This window comes from Chelmon rostratus, chromosome 9 (genome assembly GCF_017976325.1).
Source record: "Chelmon rostratus isolate fCheRos1 chromosome 9, fCheRos1.pri, whole genome shotgun sequence".
In the NCBI taxonomy this organism is placed as follows: Eukaryota; Metazoa; Chordata; class Actinopteri; order Chaetodontiformes; family Chaetodontidae; genus Chelmon; species Chelmon rostratus.
The window spans coordinates 17051528-17071357 of NC_055666.1; the positions used below are offsets into that span (position 1 = coordinate 17051528).

The following is a 19830-nucleotide window of genomic DNA, read 5'->3' on the forward strand; positions in this document are numbered from 1 at the left end:
GTCCTGATACAAGCGCAAAGACTGAGAGAGACAGAGGGAGATGGATGAGGCAAGCGGTGCAGTGAGCCACAGTTGAAAATACATGTAGGAGGTCAAATGAATGCATGAACTGTATAAGAACATACAGAGAAACAGCCAGATGGCCACGTGAAAGTGTGAGCAGAGACAGTGCTTCTGCCGGTCCTGTATGATGACGTGTTTCTGGGGGTTTCTGACGAGTGCAGAGCTTTAAAAAAAAACAATTTTGAGTAAAGGCATCTTCTCTGTATCAAGATGCATGACTCACTCTGTCCTTTTCTCTCTCTCTCTCTCCCTCTGTCTCTCTAATCTTGCAGCTATATTTAGTACTGGCATAATGCCCTTCCAGACAGATAAGTTGGCAGCAGCATTTAGCTCCTCTGCTCTTTCATCTTCTCCTCTCCTTCACACTCTGTAACGACTATCGATGGCTGTACATGCCATCAGTCATCATCAATAATACAGACATTCACTTATTACCCTTCCTTTGGTCTAAAGTTTGCTCTGTAACGTGAGATGATGATGAGGGAACAAATGAGGGCCGGACATGATATTGCCAGCGACTTTCATCATCACTGTCATCATCATCATCGTCATATTCATCGTCATGGGTGCCACGGGGATAAAAGGCGCAGTGCTCAGCAAAACCAGTGCTGACAGGTACTGTGTGTACACCGAATACAAAGACGATATCTCATCTCCCAGGCTCTGCCACACACACACACACACACACACACACACACACACACACACACACACACACAGTCGTGTTTCCATCACTCTTGGGGACATTGACTTACATTCATTTCCTGCAGACTCCCTCTAACCATACATATAACTGCTACTTGTCTCACCCTAACCTTAACCCAAACCTTCACCCTAAAATTTAATGATTTATATTGTGGGGACTTGTAGTTTGTCCCCGTAAGGGAGGTGTGTCCCCACAATGCGACTGCGTAAAATCATTTATGCCCATACAAAATGAGTAATATACATCTACACAGGCACACCCAGACACACACACTTGCAAAAAATACGAGCACAAATTACACTGTGACTTACGTTAAACAGCAGCCATTGTGGCCACAATTGACAGTTTGGTGTAACTACTGAAACTAGCGATGATGGTGTTGTTTTATCCACTGGTGGATGATAATGGCTGAATGTACTCGAGGTTTTGAGAGGGGGGTGGCGGTGGGTTTTAGCATTGGTTTTAAAAAGTTTTAAGATATGTTTGATGCATTTCATTATGTTTTATGTTTTGTACAAGTCAGAAAAGCATGGAGTCCGTGACTTTCCCAGTCTTTTTTTTGCTCTTTTCCAAACTTGTTGCTGATATCAAATTCAGAACAAGCACATATTTCCAAGAATCAATGAAGCTGATGAGGTCAAACATTAAATATATTGTCTTTGTACTGTTTTCGATTGAGTACATGTCAAAAGGGATTTGGAAATTATCACAAAAGTTAAGTGAAAAGTTGAAGATGAAGTTGAGCTGGTCATATGTTTTGTATGTGAAATCTTAATTTGCAAATTAACAAGTAACCGTAGCTCTCAAATTAATAAAAAGCACAATATTTCCCTCTGAAATGTAGTGGATCATAAAATGGAGATACTCCAGTAATGTACAAGTGCCTCATAACTGTACTTGACTAAATGAACTTGTGATTTTCCATCACACAGTGTGGGGCAGCGCACCTTTGTTCTCGACCGGCTTCTGACTCAGCAGTGCGAACAAGAGGAGGAGAGGGAACAATATTATGTCTCATAACACCACCTCACATCACACACACACACTTTCTCTGTACCCAACTCCCAGGGTGTCACTGTAATCAAAAGTGGCTGTTTACCTTTCATTACCAGCAAATGAGAGATTAAAACAAAGAGATGAGGTCAAAGCAGAGGGACGTTAGATGGGGAGCAGCACGGATAAACAGTGGCAGGAAGAAAACCAGAGCTGTATACGAAAAATAAGACATTTCCTTTAATAACATCTGTAACATCACGGTTGTATCCTGGTATCATTTTCAATATATTTGACGAATACACTTTTATGTGGACATTGAATCGAATAATTGGCATTTATGTACGAATACAACATAAAGCTGCATTGTTTTCTACAAAGACATCATAATAGGGCACAAATGGTGTAGCAGCAAAAAAAAGAGTGTAGGTTTTTTTTCTTTATACATAGGCTACAGTAGTACAATGTATTTGCAGAGAAGAGATTCATTGCAAAGTACAGCTTAAATGAAGTTACAAATACATCTCTAAAGTATGCACTACGTCATACACAAGGTCATAGCTGGATATTAGAGATTATAAAATGTTATATAGTTTAGTAAGGGGTCTCTATAGGCTAAGACACTGGAGGCTAGAACAGGGCTACCTTTACAGTACAATGTAGACTGTGCAGATACAAAGCACACTGATGTTTGATACTGACACAGGATCAGGACATTTGAATAGTATTATTAGTATCTCCAAGGAGTCTATTTGAAAGAGTTGTGATGTTGCTAATGATGCTAATGCTTTCTGATGGAATCAACTGTTGTTGCTTTAATTGTTCAGAATTAGTACTTTTTTTAAAAAAATGGAAACAACCGGAGCCCGAAAGGCCCTCAGAAAGTTATCTGAGCACCACAACTCTCTCAAGTGGAATGTTTTTGATTAGGTCATACATGTCTACATGGGTGGAGCTTTTCAGTCTGAGTCCATGCGCTCCTTCACCTCTGCCTTCAACAAAAGTTATTATTTTTCCAGTGGACTAATATACAGTATGTGCTTTGCAATCTCATACACAAGTGCAATCTGTACTGATGTTCAGGGACTCACAGGTTTCTCAAAATGTTTGTTTGCTTGTTCCCAAAATGTGATATTATTAAGAAATGGAGGCAAGAATATTGGAAATATTTGTAAAAATGAATAAATGCATGAGAAGAAATAGCTGCGAGTGAGAAAATTTGGGAAATACGCTTATTTTCTGTCTTGCTCAGAGTTAGATAAGAAGGTTGATACCACTCTCACGTGTGTTCAGTAAATACCGAATGAGGTCAGCAGCTGGTTAGCTTAGCATAGCTAAAAACACTGGAAGCAATGGGAAATAGCTCGATCTGACTCTGGCTCTGTCCAAGAGTAAAATCTGCCTACTGGCACCTGTAAATCTCACTATATCTTACTTGTTAAATCCATACGAGAACCGAATAGTAAAATTGTCGTTTAAAGGGGGTTTACTGTATGTGCTGGACTTGATTTTGGCTGAAAAAGCGACTTCCTGGAGTGTCTGCTGCTCGCAAATGTTCAGAGCCAACAAACAGTTTGCCGCACACCCCGCTCCCCTGTAAAACCACAACCTTTCACACATTTTTATAAATATTAAAGAAAAGTGACCAACTACTGAGTTTTAGAGGTGCCGCTACACTTTTTGTTTTTAACTTTGGACAGAGCCTCGCTAGCAGCTTCCCCCTGTTTGCAGTCTTAATGCTAAGCTAAGATGACGGCTGGCTCCGGTTTCATGTTTACCGTACAGACATAACAGTGGCATCAATCTTCTAATCTCACTCTCAGCAGGAAAGTATTTCACAAAAAGGCAAAATATTCCTTGAAAGCCAAAAATGCTCACCAGTGCTTTGAGGCTACAAACACTTTGGGAAACCATCTCCTGTTCCACATTATCACACAGTGTCTAGGTCTGTACTTAGAGGACCAGTTCAGTTCTCCTCATATGAAAAATTCGTCCCTTCGGATTACTAAAACCTACACAGAAAACTCCTATAGGTTCCTCTAAACCAGTGATAATCACCACAGATCTGCTGCAGACTATGCTTATTGCTAAATGTAAATAATAATAATAAATCCTTATATCATAAAAGAGGTCTGAAATAACAGAGATAGTAACAACAATACTCTAATACTTGGTCATTAATATGTTATGATATAGAGGTAGTGATTGAAGCATTGATTGACAATAAAGGCAAACACTGAACAATGGACTCGAGCATGGGAAAAAATAATCTCATCTCAGGAGAGTATAAATACAGAGCTTATCACTGCAGCCGCTGAAACAAAGTTCTTTTGCACAAGGCTGACACACAAATAATTCAGACTCTGGACTGCGGGGAGAGTACAGACATGAATCACGGAGTTTCAAAGCTACTGTTTATCATGGAGCTAAAATGTCACTGGCAAAATGTTCTCAGTAAAATTTAGCACAGGACAAACCACTCCATGACCCACCATTATGGGTCCTCTGAGCTCTGGCTTTAGCCCGTTATGCTGACTGACAAGCTGCTCAAGACCTCATCCTTTCTGAAACAGCCACAGTTCAAATCCCCGTTCCCACCCAGCAGCCAAGCAGCCACGAACTAGCATGGAGTTAAACCGTGAGATTCAGTCGGAATATAAACAAGTTATGTTCCAAATGAATAATACTCTTTCCTTCCCGGCCGTAACATGCAACAAAAACAGCCATGTTTTCCTTTCACTGCACTGGGAATGGCTATTTGCTTGGTTTCTCTGTGCTGTGGACAACACTGCCCCACTGATTGTTTGAATTACACATTATAATGTATATAGTCTCCCATCTGTGGCCTGTGTGAGCCGTCTCTGTTTAAATTCAATACATTTGGGTATGGGTTTAGATGCCGAGTGTGCATAGCCGGCCACCCAGTGTGACTCTTTATGCAGACGGATTAAAGATGAACAGAAAAAAAAAACAAAGACACATTCTGCAATATAGAATATCTTTTCAATCAACTTGACAGAATTATAATAAAATATAAAACAGAGGCATATAATACAATATTAAATGAAGACTTTGCAGTAAATTGCAAATATAAACAACTGACATAGATTTTCACACTTGGTGTGGCACAAACAAAAGCTTATGGCTACCTGCAATCATTTTACATTGCATGTGCGTGTAAATATGCATGTACGTGTGCTTGCTATAGCACAGAATGAGTGAGACTGTGTGTGTCTGCGTTTGCAGTGTCGTCTGTTCCTGGCATCAAAGTGTGAATGTTTGTGTGTGAAGCAGTGGACAACCGCCAGGCCTCATGATTGTCATTCTTCTCACTGCCTAAAAGAGAGGCAAGAGAGGCAAAGCGGCTGCTTTCAATCGGGGAGCCGAGGAAAGATGGAGACAAAAGGCCCAAATTAAACAAATGCTGGAAAGCGGCTTGGAGAGCCAGCCCGTGGTCATGCGCTTTGAATGAGAGAGAACGGCTGCAGGGATAACCCATCCTGGGTCTTTCAGTGGGGAGACCACACAGATACACTCCATGCCAGCATTCAGCTCAACTATAGGTCCACGCACACTGGGGTGCCAGTTCATGTGCATGTCCTATGTCCTTGTGGTATGTCTGAGCGTGGATGTGTCCATGTATAATCTGCTGCAGTTGTTTTTCAAATCCTTCGCACAAATATTGGCCTTGACTTCACCGTGGAATCTGTCTCCATGTGCAGTTTGCCTGCGAACAACAAATCACAGCTTCCACTGAAGCGTCAACATGTGGGACACCTGCGGAAGGCCGATCCACCTCATGTCCGTTGTTCCTGCTTGGTGTGATCATTCGTGTTTCCACTGATCTCTTACATTTATAAGTTCAACTGCAGACCAGAAAAACTCTGAGTGTAACCTCCAAACCACAGCAAAGTCGCCATCATGCTGCCATTTCATCCCTCCACTCATGGGATGTGTTTTGTGATTCTTTGTACACGCATGTACATGTGGACAGACAGAAGCTTTGCCACAGAAGCAAGGAGGTGCTAAGGTGCTTGGCTGCACACACACACATACACATACATCTATATTTAGGTTGTAATGCTGCACTTACTGCTAAACTAGAGCTCTACTACAGGTTTTTGTGTGTGCTTCTGCTAATTTTTCCTTCCGTCTGAGGTACTAGATGTCTGAGCATCTGTATGTTCCATGGCACTGATACTGAGAGTGGGCGATGAATCAGCAGGGATTTGTGGAAACAAGGAGGTGAAAAGAAAGTGGGTGGACACATCAAGTCCTCACGGCATCACACCTGGAACAATAAACAACAGACAGGAGAAGATTTTAGCATGAAATCTTGTTTGACAGATACAGGGTTGATTTTCACATGTATTCTGGATGTCTGGTGATAAAGTGAGCATGTACATGTACTTTTTCACGGCAGACGCCCTCGTCCAAGATGAATTTTGGACTCATATCAGGTCCTGCTCTACCACATGAGGTACAGCCTGTCCCGCAAAGCTTTCTCACTTGCGTCAAAGGTCCTAGCAACTGACTGACTGTTCAATTGCAGAATCTCTAAAATCTGCATTCAGAAATGGATTTTAGGCAGCCCATCACAGAGGAGCAGTGGGAAGATGCTCTGGTCTACATGTATAGATCTTTGTATTATGCAGCTCATGGTGCCTCATTGATTGCATTTTTATGCTCCCTAAAATGTATCCTGATTTAGATTCCTTCCTTGAGGCTCTATTGCCAGTGCTCTGGACCCCTGCCTGTGTATTGTTGTTTTAGTTACATACTGGTACATTCAAAAAACCTCAACCAGTGAATGTATTCTGGCTATGTGCGAACTGACCTGCAGCGATGAGGGTTGAGCCTCCGGCCTTTCCGGCTGCAGCTCTCAGCTCTGATGGTGCAGTGGCACTGACAAGACGTAGTATCCAGTGCCCACCTCCTCCCTCTGCAGGGGCGACAACGAGGCCTCGGAGATGGTGACAGGGAGGGAGAGATGCTGATGAGAGGAGGTGATGGAGAAGAAGTAGAGGATGGGGGAGCATGGGTCCTGGATGGAAGAGGAGTGTTAGAACAGTGTGATTAGCTGCAGAATTTTTTAATTCATTGATTAACAATAGTCAAGAACCACGCAAGTGGCTTTGTGAGGTTGTTAGCTAAATGCTAACAGCATGCTAACATGCTCACAATGGCAATGCTAACATGATTAGCCGGTATAATGTTCATCATGTTCACCTACAGTATGATAGCATGCTAACTTTTGCTAATTAGCACTGAACTCAAATGTCCAGCTTGTGGTGCTACAGGAAACGTCATGGGATCATCTGAGTGTGTAGGTTTCATCCTCATTTCATTACAGTCAAATTACAGGCAACAGACAAATTATGGGATCAATACAGGGTCTAGAAGATTTTGCTATTTTTCTACTGATCCACACACACCACATCGTTAGCATGGCTAAAAATAAATGCCAGGCTTGTTTAAATGTGGACAGTGCCCGTCTGAAAACAACCCATGACAATGCAGTGTGTGGGAGATGTGTGACTAATGTGGGATACTGTTTCCTTTCCTGCTAACAAATTTTCTGCTCTCTCTGGTCAGTCTGTCTTTCTGGCCGTTACCATGGCTATAGTCACTCAGTTGCCTATGAGGCCTTCAGTTTCCTTCTAGACTCTCTGTACTTTCTGAGTCTGAGAAAGTTCTCTACGTCAGTTGGTCCATTAAGCGGAGCTGGTTCTGCCTCAGTCTTCCCGGGAGGCTGGCAGTCTTAATGAAGTTACTTAATGAGGCAAAGAGGGGCCATCTTTGTTCAGATCCCGATGACCACGCCTGCCGCTGGCATAGACAGAGGAGGTGGCATTTGGGAGCAAACACAGATTTCACCCCTGCCAGAGTCTGAATAAAGCCCGTTCTGAGTGATGGATGGGCGCTGGGGGACATCACACCCAATCTGAGCCACCTCTGGCCCCTGGAGCCCAGAAATGACTGACAGTTAAGTGAAGGGGGAGCAGATGAAAAAAGAGTGGTGAGGAAAAGAGTGCTAACTGTTGTCCTTCACTGCTCAGGACTGAATCATGGTACATGAAGCAGTAATCTCATTGCCCATCCGCCACAATCTGATGACGATTTAGCCTCAATGTTTTGGGGGCTTCCAGTGTATTCCTATTTTTTCATTGGTGACACAACATTTACAGATAAATTCAGAAAAGAAATGAATAAAAAGCTGAATCGTCATCAGAGGATAGCCGATGAGTGTTAACCTGCATGCAGTCTCAAATGTGATTGGTTGATACCATTCGGACTACAAACAGAACGCTTCAGAAAAATGTTGTTTTGGACCTTTAATATTTCTAACTGTCCATATTAACAGCCTGAATTGTGAATTGTACAAAAAATAAATGTCATATAAGTGCTGACAATAAATATTAAATATGAATGAATAGCTGCTATAGAATGTTGTTGTTATAAAGCTTACTTGTCTTTTGTGTTTAGTATTACACAGAGGTGAGTCCTGGAGGTGATCTGGATTTCCTGTGTATGCTGAGTATGTGTGTGGCCATGTGCAACTCATGTTGTGGGGACATAAATCTGTTTACACAGTCACATTGTGTGGACTCACTTTCCTTATAGGGACAAAACGCAAGTCCCAATAATGTGAATCATTCAATTATAGGGTGAAGACTTGGATTAAGGTTAGAGTTTGGGTAAGTTTAGGGTTAGGGTTAGGTAAGTAGTGGTTACAGTTATGGTTAGTCTCCAGGAAATGAATGTAAGTCTATGTGATGTCCCCAAAAATGACAGCTGTGTGTGTGTGTGTGTGTGTTTGTGTGTGTGAGAGAGAGAGACCTTGACTGCTGTGTCTGCACAACAAATTGTCCTTCAGTAATAATGTAGAGCAGATAACCTTTTTTTTCCTGATCCAAACAGTCACACTGACGCTGACGTCAACTTCAGGCTCTTAACTGACTTAAAAAACTAAATGTGTACGCTGAATATTCAACCTACGCAGCTCTGATGGCACCAGTTGTCTTCTGTCTGGACTTCACTCGCTCTTTTTTCTTGTCTTTTCTCGTTGGCTTCAGATAGGGCCTGGGAATATCAGATACACAAAATGTGACACACATTAAAACCAAACTAAAATCAGTCTCCCTGAGTGAATATGTTAAATGTATTCTTCGAGGAACGTGATGTACTACATGTCCCAGTTGAAAGCTTGCTAAGATTTGTGGTTTTCTTTTTACTTATTTTTTGATCAGACAGTTTCTGATTCAAATCATTTGGTCTGTAATCAATTCAGGCAAAGTTCTTGTACAGCTGCTTTTAACATTTGAAGTGTCTTTGGTTTAGCAATAAAAGGGTTTGTTGGAAAAGCAAGTTTATATCATGTTTCATATCTGCACTTAGTTATCTGAAAATGCCAAACAATACCCTGCTCGAGTCCTGGTATATTTCATCTCAAAATGTTGTTCGTAATGTACTTATACAAACAGTTAGGCCTTCAAAAAACACAATAAATCTCCTTCTCAAAACAGGAAGCTCACAGCAGAGCCAGAGTTTGACTTTCGAGTGAGCTTCACATATTCACATTCTCTCATGTACATCATGTCCAACATCAATACAGTCATTTTTAAAAAGTAACTTTTGTGTGTTATTAGTATTGTATTTTGCAATGTTATCTATCTTTGACTTATTTTTGTCATTTCATACAGTAACACGGGTTCTGTTGTATCTACTCAACAGTGAGCTTTTAATGTTTTTTTTCTATGATATTCTTATTAATATTAGTAGCACCATTTGGGCGATTATCATTTAAAGTATCGGATACAGACGTTGACAAGAAAATTCACTAATCAAGGATAAAAGTGGTGCAAATTGACATCAAGTGCTGTACTTCAGCACAATTCTGAGGTACTTTACTTGAGTATTTTAGTTTGAAAAGTAAAATTCTGAATACTTGTAACGGGGTATTTTTACAGCTCTTGTTGCTTCTCTTAAGGACAGATCACTGGCCAGAAGGCTCCAATACTTGTTGATTACTATTTAATTCACTGACAGGAACAAAGATCAATGACGAAGGCAAAACAGTGACTCAGTGAAATGACTGACTACCAGGACAGAGAGACACTTTGCACTTTTGAGCCACGTCCACACTAGTTTACCAAGCTCGGTCCACTACAATTTGCTGATCTGTATCCTCCTTATCATTTTAAGTGCCTAGCCTCTGTTAAGCACAATATATTTAACTTTAATATATGCTGGTGTTCTCAATATCAAAATACAGCTTTGTTTTTTGGCTTTCCTGCTTTGACTTCCTTCTGTCTCTGTTCAAATCCCATCTGCTGCAGACTATGTTAAGATATATCAAATTATGGGGACAGTGTCTACCAGCTTAGCTCTGACATTAATAACGGTGTGCTGCTGCTGTTGTCTTTGGAGCTCTAATTTACTATCATGGATGCGTGACTCTGCTCTGCGAGTCTCTGAGAGAGCACATGGCAGGGAAGATAAGATCATCACTATGGTGACAACAGGATGCGTGCTATCCCAGGGGATGCTGGGAGAGAGTCACACAGATGCTAACTCACTGAGGGGCACACACACATAAACACACGGAAACAAACATTCACACACACATGAAAACTTTCACACACAGTTATAATAAAACATAAAGAATGTACACACGCACAAGAATACACGTAGAGATTCAGCGAAACCAAATACGGTCATATAGACACATGAAGCCTGAACACGGCCGAAGAAATCAGACACACACACACACACACACACACACACACACACACACACACACACATACATTGGAATCCTTTATTTATGTCCACATCCTAACAGGAAGCAAGGGGACATAAACATTAAAGATGCAATCATATGATTGTCTGGTTGGACCTGCCAGTATGAGGTACACAAACAAACATCAGGGATCCAACAGAAATGTTTCTTCTACGGTGTACATCTGTTGGTCCCAAGTGACCCTCAGTAAAACCTGAACAGCACGGTGCCTCCTGCCCAAACAGGAATATTTCTTCACTTTTACCATGTATGAGCTGAGCTAAAGTCAGAGACTTCTGAATGAGCCATAAGAGTTTTCTATCATGTTTCAGTGCACTGAAACGTCAGACTTGCTTGCCTTGAGATAAGCAAACCATCACAGTGAACATTTGATGACCTTGATTTTTCTTACACAAATTTGCATTATGGTCACCATGTAACCACAAGTGCCTGGTTTGATTCCAGCTTTCTAACATTTACTCTTCACATGCCATTTTCAGCTGTCTCAAAAAGGCAAAAAAGTTCATTTTTTGTTGTGTGGTAGGCAGTTGCAATAGGCGAAACTGGTGATGTGGCATTAAAAGCACTTTACAGCCGGCTGCAGAAAAGCATTGTATTAACAACCCAAATTCTAATTGTCCTAATATTTCATTATGGGACTTGTGTGGTTTGAAAGCACCAGTCAAACAAGCATGAGGATGTTGAGTCTTCAACGTGTTTAATCACAATTACGGAAAAGCAAACACTGACACGTTTCATGGCTTCATCTGGTTATTTCTTGTGTTTAAAAACTGAGACAAGGGGCAAAGATGCTGGACTTTTGCAGCAAGAAAGAGTGTTTTAAAACGGTCCAATCAATGACAACCACAAAATGTTTGAAATTGATTAAAGCATGCTGGCCTCAGACAATGAATACAAGAGCAATATCTGACAGTGTAACCTCTTTTCAACACTATTAAACAACTTATGGCTCTTCGGACTTGACTGAATCTCTCCTCTGCCTTCCTCCGCCTCATCAATAACATCAGCAGCAGAATTGTGAGAGCATCATTAGTGGCCACACAGATTGGGTTTTATACAGTCATTAGAGACGATGGAACATGAGATTTTACAGCTCACTAACACACAATTAAACATGAACAGACAAGGAGAGATTGAAATCCAGAATGGTAAGAGTTGGAAGAAATGAAGTGTTACCTTGTAGTTGGTGTTGGCTGAAATTGATCTTTTAATCTGCACACAGATAAAACAGATGGTGTCAGTGTAAAGGTGGAGGGAAGTCAAGAAACAACAGGTATACCATACATCTACAGACACTGTAAGTGTGCTTTATTACCTGCACTCACACTGGCTGTGCTCAACGAAAGGCAGCTCAACGAGCTCATGTTTCATGAAGGACGTTCTCATCAGCTGCACACAGATCAGGAAAAAAAAGAAAATCATGTTAAACTGCAAACATAATCTCACTCTTTTCATTAATCATCTACTGTCCTGCACTGACGCAGGTGGGGATTTAGTGCGCGTCTGTGCGTATACCTCCATGGTGAGTGTGTGTGTGAGCGAGGGAACACACTCCATGGCCTCATCAGTACAGCAGCCGCCACATCGCCTCACCGACACGCAGGATGGGATAAAGAGATGGTGCGTCTCCTCCGGCAACTCCCGCCAAACCTCTACCAGAGTGTCCCGCGGCTCACAGCCACTCCTCGAATACACTTCCAACCACCGCCGCACTGGTGGAGACAAATCAACAAAGTCATTTTTTATTTCTCTCTATCAGCTCCATGAAGTAGTGCAGGACTCACTGCAGAAACAGGAAGCGTACCTTCTCGACCTTCCCTGGATTTTGGGGAGTCTGCTGGCCGCCAGTGAGCAAACTGGAGGGAGACATAAAAGTAATGAATGTGAAGAGCACTGTTTCAATAAGTTTAGGGTTTCCAGGGCGAGTCGAGTTGTTAGAAAGCATTCAGCATTATACTTTGGAGTCATGGTGAGTGGTTTAATTTTGAAAACTTATGAAAGAAGTGGAAAAAAGATGTGTAGTAAATTAGAGCTTCATTAAACAAAAAAAAATTTTCTATACCTAAAATATCCTCAGTGTGTTTGATGTTGATTCCTGTGATGTATACTACGTATTTATGCAACATATCATCATGTCAACCTAAAATTTTTCTATGCCAAAAACACACTAAAAGCACGAAAAGTATGTTCCATCAAAATAAGATGAAATCAAATTTAAATAAAATTTTAGTTGAAAAAAGGTTGCATTTGAGAGTGAGCGAAGGTTCTAAGCACATGAGGTACATAGATCGCCCTCACATGCTTAAGAGTAGATTCAATATTTTTATTTTGTAATTAATTCAATCAAGTTTATCTTACAAATGTGTCCAGCAATGTAATAGGGCATAAATCTGCTATAATGATCAATAATCAAGATTTTTTTCCCCCCGAACTACCATTATATTGCCATTAATTAACTATTGAGCTTCTGCATGCAACCTCCTGTTTGACATTGTTGTAAAATTGTAAAAAAGCTGCCGTTGCATATCAACACATCAAAGTATTTCCTGTTAATGAATGCCACAATACTTCACACCTGGCATCTGAACACGAAAAGCTCAATAATGCACGGTGGTAGACGACAGGAGGAAAGTAAAAACTCTGAACTTTGAAACACAGATACACAGAGGGTAAGAGCAGGTCAACAGCATTATGACAACTAAATCAAACATTCCTCATTTCAGGCTCCATTATGAAATATTTCCTGTGCAGATGGGGTCCATTGGTCCATTTGAGCATGCAACTGAAAATGTCTGTGTTCTACGTTTTTGATGAGTTGTACCTGCTACCTTTGCCCTAAACTCTATCACCTGATTATGGTGTTTGAAACACCCTCAGTAGCCCTGCAGTGGCAGATAGTGAGAGTATGTGCCACTGGATTTTTCAACAATGAACTGTTGCAGTCAGGGGAGTAGAAGCACAAGAGACCACCTACTGCAATGTTTTGTTCAGACAGTAGTTTATTTTGTGGACCTCTGTCAGTTATGTCAGACTTGTTATGTCACTTCATGTGGCCCATTTGCAGTTAACTCTCACACACAGTTTCCTTTACTCACTTCTCGGACTGAGTTTTCAGATTAGGATTCTACATTCAAATCCATATAACAGCCTTATAAAATACCATGTATTATTAAATATTAAACCAGCAGTTCCCTGCCTATTTGGCTTGTGAACCCTTAAAAATAAAAAGCTTTGGTCATGTCTATGAGTTGTTAGCAGCTCTACCAAACAGATTATCCCCTCTAAACTTCTCAGATGGATTCATTAATAAAGTGTTTGGGACTCAAACAGGCAAAATGAACAAATATTTATTTCACAAAAAACTGCAAAAAAAAAAAAAAAAAACCTGCAAAAAAAAAAAAAAAAAAAAAATCCAGTCTCCCAGTTTGGGGGTTACTGCCCCGAGTGCCCCCACTACCACAGGGACCACGCTAGCCTTGACCTTCCACATCCGTTCCAGCTGCTCTTTCAACCCTTGGTACTTCTCAATTTTCTCTTGTTCTTTCTTCCTGATGTTGGCGTCAGCTGGGATATATATATATATAATATATATATATTATAAGAAAAAAACTGTAGCAGAACTGTTATTTCTGCTTTCCTCCATTAATCATCACAGGAGCCATCAGATTTATCTTGTGAGCCTTTGACCCCCAAGCTGGACTAAAACTGTATATATAGTTAAAACTAAGTCACTCCACCACTAGCAGTTATGACAGTAGAAATGCTGCTTACACACTGATTTCAACAATCTGTTAATGTCATGTATTATTCTGTATCGGTCACAGTAGACATTTTACGGCAGAACTGCAAAAGTACTGTTACTTTGGAGATTTTAGGTGTATTTGGTGACAGCTGATTTGAATAGAGGATTTTTACTTGTAATGGAGTATTTAGCATTGGTGTATTGATAATTTTAAACAAATAAAGGATCTGAATACTTCTTACACTTCTGAAAGAGCACACAGAAAGAGCAACTTGATTTTATAGTTCTCTTTCTCTGTAACACCCACACTGCCATTACTGGACCTGTGTGTGTGTGTGTGAAGACCAAGGCCACTTGTAAGGGAATGTAGACTTTGCCCAGTTTGCCCCCCTTAAACTGCTCCACCTCCTTCCACACACACACACACACACACACACACACACACACACACACACACACACACACACACACACACAAACACTCACACACACACTGGTTTGGCCCACATTGATTCTGAGTTAAGCTGGGACTGAGGCCATTTTGTGACTGGTAGGATGTGAGCTTAAGTAAGTGTGTCTTTTCTGTATCAGTCTTTGAGATGAGGATAAGATTACTTCCTTTTGGCAGCCATATCTGAAGGGAGCTGGCACACACACGCACACACACACACACACACTCTGCTATCTGCCATCCCAGTGCCATCTGCACTGGTATTGATGTCTGTCTACTGTCTAACATTTCTAACTCCCAGCCACTCCCAGAGCACACTGGCAGATGGGCCAACTGTGTGAATGCATCTATGCGTGTGCTCTACAGCTACACACATCTCTCTCACACTGAACTTCATCGCTATCGCAGGAAAAGGATGACCCCTTTTTCCAAATTAGCTGTCAGAGAAGCAGACAGCATGGAAGCAGACAGTCTCAGGTGAGAGACAGCAGCTGTGAGCAGGTTAGGAGGCCTTTTGCTGCACACTACTGTGTGTCATGTAGTGTCTAGGATGACGCATCACTAAAACTCACAATATAACAGCCGACAAAGTCAGGGCTGGATCCCACATCGCCACAGGGCACTGCCTGTTCCTGATAGAAGTCTCCAGACATAAATAAAAAAAACAGCATATGCAGGTCTGTGTGTGTGTGTGTGTGTGTGTGTGTGTGTGCCTTTGTGTGTGTCTGTGTGTGTAAAATAAGCCCATATGTCACACTGAGGATCATGTCAGTACAATTATTTCATAATTTCTTATGAATGATAGCCATAACAATCCTGTTTTAAATAACACTAAACACAGAATTTCAAGTCCATACAGAATTATTTGCACCAATTTCTAATGATTCCATTATTGGCAACAATTAAAAATAATCAAGTAATGTATCAGGCAAAAACATAAAAAAAAAAAAAATTATCTGTTTCCAGTGTGACATGCTTTGTCTTTTTAGCTAACTCTTTAGTTCATCAGGGAGACCCCTCACATTTTGGGCAATACACTTATTTTCTTTTGTGTCCAGAGTTAGATGAGAGGCTTGATACCACTCTCATGCTTGTTCCTCAGATATGAAGCCACAGGCAGCAGTCAGTTAGCTTATCTTAGCTTAGTTTAGCACAGAAACTTGAAAAAGCTAACTTGGCTCTGTCCAACTGTTCAGAAATCTGCCTACCAGCACCTCTAAAGATTACTAATTAACACATTATATGCTGTTTTTCTAAGCATCACACAAAACTGTCTAAAAATGACAATTTGCGGCTTTATGAGAGCTAGTGCCAGTCTATTTTTTTTTGCGGACCAGTTAGTTGCCAGGCAACCATGGAAGCAGGAAGCTACTGGTCCCAGGCAAAAAAAAACTCTAGTTTTTTGTACAGAATAAAACGAGATAAAAACATGTTAATTATAGAGCTTTGGAGATACTTGCTAGCTTTGGACAGAGACAGGCTAGCTGTTTCCCCATTTCCAGTCTTCATGCTAGCTAAGCTAACCAGAGTTCTTTCTTCTCATCAATCTCCTGGTAAGAATATGAATAAGCATATTTCCCAAAATGTCAAACTATTCTTTTAATTGTAATGTTGTCAATGAATTGACATCTGGCCCAAATTTTCATTTATTTAAAGGTAAGTAGTAAAAAAATGCAATAACAGGGTTCCTTCCTGATGACTTATGAGCTACAGTTAGCTAAAAACACAAAGCAAGAGCCATGCTGAAGGAGGATTTTCCACAACCTGGCAACCCAAAAGTTGTTCTTACTCATCTACAAAGCTTTAGTTAATTATTTATCACAGCGTATAAACTCTCTTTAGAAGGTACCCCACTAAAAAGAATAATGATAGTGAGAGAACACAATAACACCTATAAAGTCATTACTGAGCACCGCAGATAAACATCCCACAGAGATATTATAGTGAATTTTCCTGTCACTGGACCAGAAGTGACAGGTGTCATTGACCTCGGGGATAACCTCCACACAGCTTAAAGTCCCACATGTTCTCCACCACATCACATTCATTCGAAAACAATATTACTTTATTCCAATCAAAACATGATCAATGTAAGCAGGAAATAAACCGCACAAGCTCATAGCCGATGGCAGGCTGGCCACTTCAGACATGCAGACTTATAGAGTCAAATACATACATACCTTGGCATGGGACGTGGGTATTCTACTGAACAGCAGGAATTGAAACATTCCTAGAATAACTTGAAGCATAATCCCCATTGTGCAGGAGTCCAATGGGCACGCAAAAAATATTTTTGGACCGATCCAAAAAAGAAAAAAAGGTGGCTCGTCCGGCCGTGTCCTTCCTTCTCTGATCAATCGTCCGATTAAAGACGCAGAAATCCCGCTTTCATTCTCCACTCTCCCTTCCTTGAAAAGACACCCAGGGCGGCATCCTCAGTGTTGAAATAATAACTTTATCTTGTTGCATTGAGACCAAATGATTGTCTGAACTATTCCAGGAGTCACTTCCCAACCTGATAGTTTGTAATATCCTCTTAATTAGTGAGACACTGGAGTAGGCTGCTATCTAAAATAGCGCTCCCTCCGTGAAAATGAACATATAGACAGAAAACGTGCAGAGGTAAAGTAATAATTTAACATCTAACTGTAGTGCCGTAACCTTGAAATCCTGAAATTGTAATGAGACTTGTTTAAACTTTGAGTGATGACTGCCTATATTTATTCCAGGGCACCGTCAGTCTGTTGGTCCTGATCCCAAGGAACCGGTCTGGGGGTCCGGGGTGGCGTGACTAGAGGATCACCCAGATCTACGCTGAAACGTGGCGCGATCATAAAATCCTCCGCACGACTAAAAAGAAAATCACATCACCCAGCTATAGGACGTTTATCCGGTAAAGATCCGACGCTTTGGCCCGACGTGCAGAGGGACGGTGCCGCATATTCCCCGGCTCGGTCACAGGCTCTCCACGCTGTCGCTCCCCTTGAAAATGTGACGTTTCCCCTCCAGGCGCATCTTCTCGTTTTTTTTTTATCCTCTTATAAATATGACTGGAATAACATCCTGTACTGACATGGCAGCACAGCTACAGCAGAGCCGGCAGAGCAGCAGGGTAGTCCGCAGACAGCCAGAGAGGTCTGGGAAGGTAGCGGTCTTCATTAGTTGTTGTGATCGGTTTCCTCATTTCCTTTGCCCTTGAGACGCACGCAGCGTAACCATTGCGCTGCCAACTTTTTCCAAGCAGGACAGGCGCACTGAATACAGGTGCAGCGTCTCTATTGGCCCCACAGCGTGGGGCCTGGGGGCCGCCAGGAGCCCCTTTTAAGTGGGGAACCGAAATGTAGCTGTAGTTGACGACACCGAGGTCATGTCCTCGACATTATTTCTGGAAATTTGGGGTTTTCAGTTAGGCTATGTGTATAGGTTTATATTCTAGGCTACTATTGATTATGTGTGTGAAGAGCCAAAACAATTGATCATTCATAAATAAATCAGCTGACAGACATCTACAAGTTTTGATGACTGACTATCCCCTTAAGTTACCTTCTAAGAAAAAGGTGACAGAAATTCACTGGTTCCCACTGCTCAAATGTGAGCATTCACTGGTTTTCTCATTCGTCTATGACAGTAAACAGAACATGTTTGGTTTGGGGCTGTTGGTTGGACAAAACACGCATTGTGAAGATGTCACCTTGAAAATTGTGGTTGGGATTTTCTCTTATTTTCTGACATTTTATAGACCATAACAGTCCATCAAGAAAATGATCAGTCGATAATGAAAATAATTAGCATAGCCTATATGAATAGGTTGAGGTTGGTCTTCTTATTAGCAAAGAAAGCAATAACAGGGTCAGTATTAATCCACCAAAGTTGTATTCATGGCAGTGCGGAGAAGCCTGTGTCAAAGCCATCATGTTGGTTACCAACATTTGGTAACACGTTATTTTCCATAACTTAATCATTGTTACTAATTGCAGGAAAATAGAGACAAAGTTGAATTGTTATACTTTCAGGCAAACAGTTCAACACATATGGAGAATAAAGCTTTCGATAAATGAACCTTGTCTCGTAGACCTTTTTTCACAGTAGACATTTTCACTTCTCACAGCAGGAAAAGCACAGGTGTCACCAGTAACTAGTTAATAACATGAACAATGGCTCTGTTCAATTTCAGAGTTCCAGTAAGCCATGACAGTGTGATACTGAGCCAGCACACACAACACCAAGACCCTGAAACTGAAGCAGCTAAATGGAATTTGGCCATAATTCATTTAATTTATTACGCCTGTGCTTTCCCACTGCGACATGTCAAAATTTCCACTGTCAAATAATTATAATTGCCCCATCTGTAAACTTCCTAGGAAAGTACTAGGAAATGGCCCCTGAAAATAAAGTGTAAAGAAAATAAAGAGAAATTTAAAAATGAAAAATCCAAATTCAGGTTGATTAAAAGTCTGAAAGTCAATTTTTTTAATTAATGATTTTTAACCACTCAATATCACTATCTATTGTTTTTCAGGTAATACATCAGATGCCATGTGTGTCAGACAGTTATTTCAGTGCAGGCCTTGACACACTTTTCGTCTGCCACTCATTAAACTAAAGATAAAAGTCTATTAAAACTGTCTTCATAGCTGTTTGTCCTGTGTAGTACTACAGCTGCCTCTCTCATTAGGCTTGTCTTCCATTAGTGTGTGTGTGTGTGTGTGGAGGCATGCCGACACCACAATCTCAGTCATTATGGTGTGTTTGGGTTATGACACGGCACTCACATGCCACATGAGGGTGAGGGTGTCTGCAGGCTATGCAGGGATGTGTTATCTCCTGCTGAAGTCTCAGGACAGGCGTGGTGACAAGAAGACAGAAGGAAAAAAAAAAGGCAATATCTGTCCTTAAAAGACAATTCACATGAAAGTTCAGCTCATACTTGTGCAAGTAATCTAAAAAAAAAAAAAAATCCCAAAACGAGAAACCAAGCCCCCCCCAAGTCAGCAAACGCTCTGTGCTCAGGATGTTCTTAGGAACTGTTTCGTAACTTTCATGTGAATCAGTTTTTTTTTCATAATTTCTGCAG

General features: G+C 41.0%; 1 protein-coding gene across 1 annotated transcript; it reads right to left on the bottom strand.

The window, feature by feature from the left end:
• Positions 1 to 4776: 4776 nt before the first annotated feature.
• vegfba (vascular endothelial growth factor Ba) lies at positions 4777 to 17883 on the bottom strand. Its single transcript, XM_041944355.1, has 8 exons — positions 16937 to 17883; positions 12369 to 12420; positions 12080 to 12276; positions 11880 to 11953; positions 11741 to 11776; positions 8762 to 8845; positions 6600 to 6806; positions 4777 to 6053 (listed from the first exon to the last, which is right to left on the bottom strand). The coding sequence occupies exons 1-8, from the start codon at positions 17012 to 17014 to the stop codon at positions 6032 to 6034; spliced, it is 750 nt and encodes a 249-aa protein (XP_041800289.1). The 5' UTR covers positions 17015 to 17883; the 3' UTR covers positions 4777 to 6031.
• Positions 17884 to 19830: the final 1947 nt, after the last annotated feature.

What these genes read in the sequence shown, in the direction of transcription:
- vegfba (XM_041944355.1), bottom strand. Translation starts at nt 17,014, where the DNA reads ATGGGGATTATGCTTCAAGTTATTCTAGGAATGTTTCAATTCCTGCTG. An exon ending in TACCCACGTCCCATGCCAAG is followed by an intron (nt 12,421 to 16,936) that starts GTATGTATGTAT and finishes GTCTCCCTCCAG; the next exon opens with TTTGCTCACTGGCGGCCAGC. An exon ending in CACAGCCAGTGTGAGTGCAG is followed by an intron (nt 11,777 to 11,879) that starts GTAATAAAGCAC and finishes ATCTGTGTGCAG; the next exon opens with ATTAAAAGATCAATTTCAGC.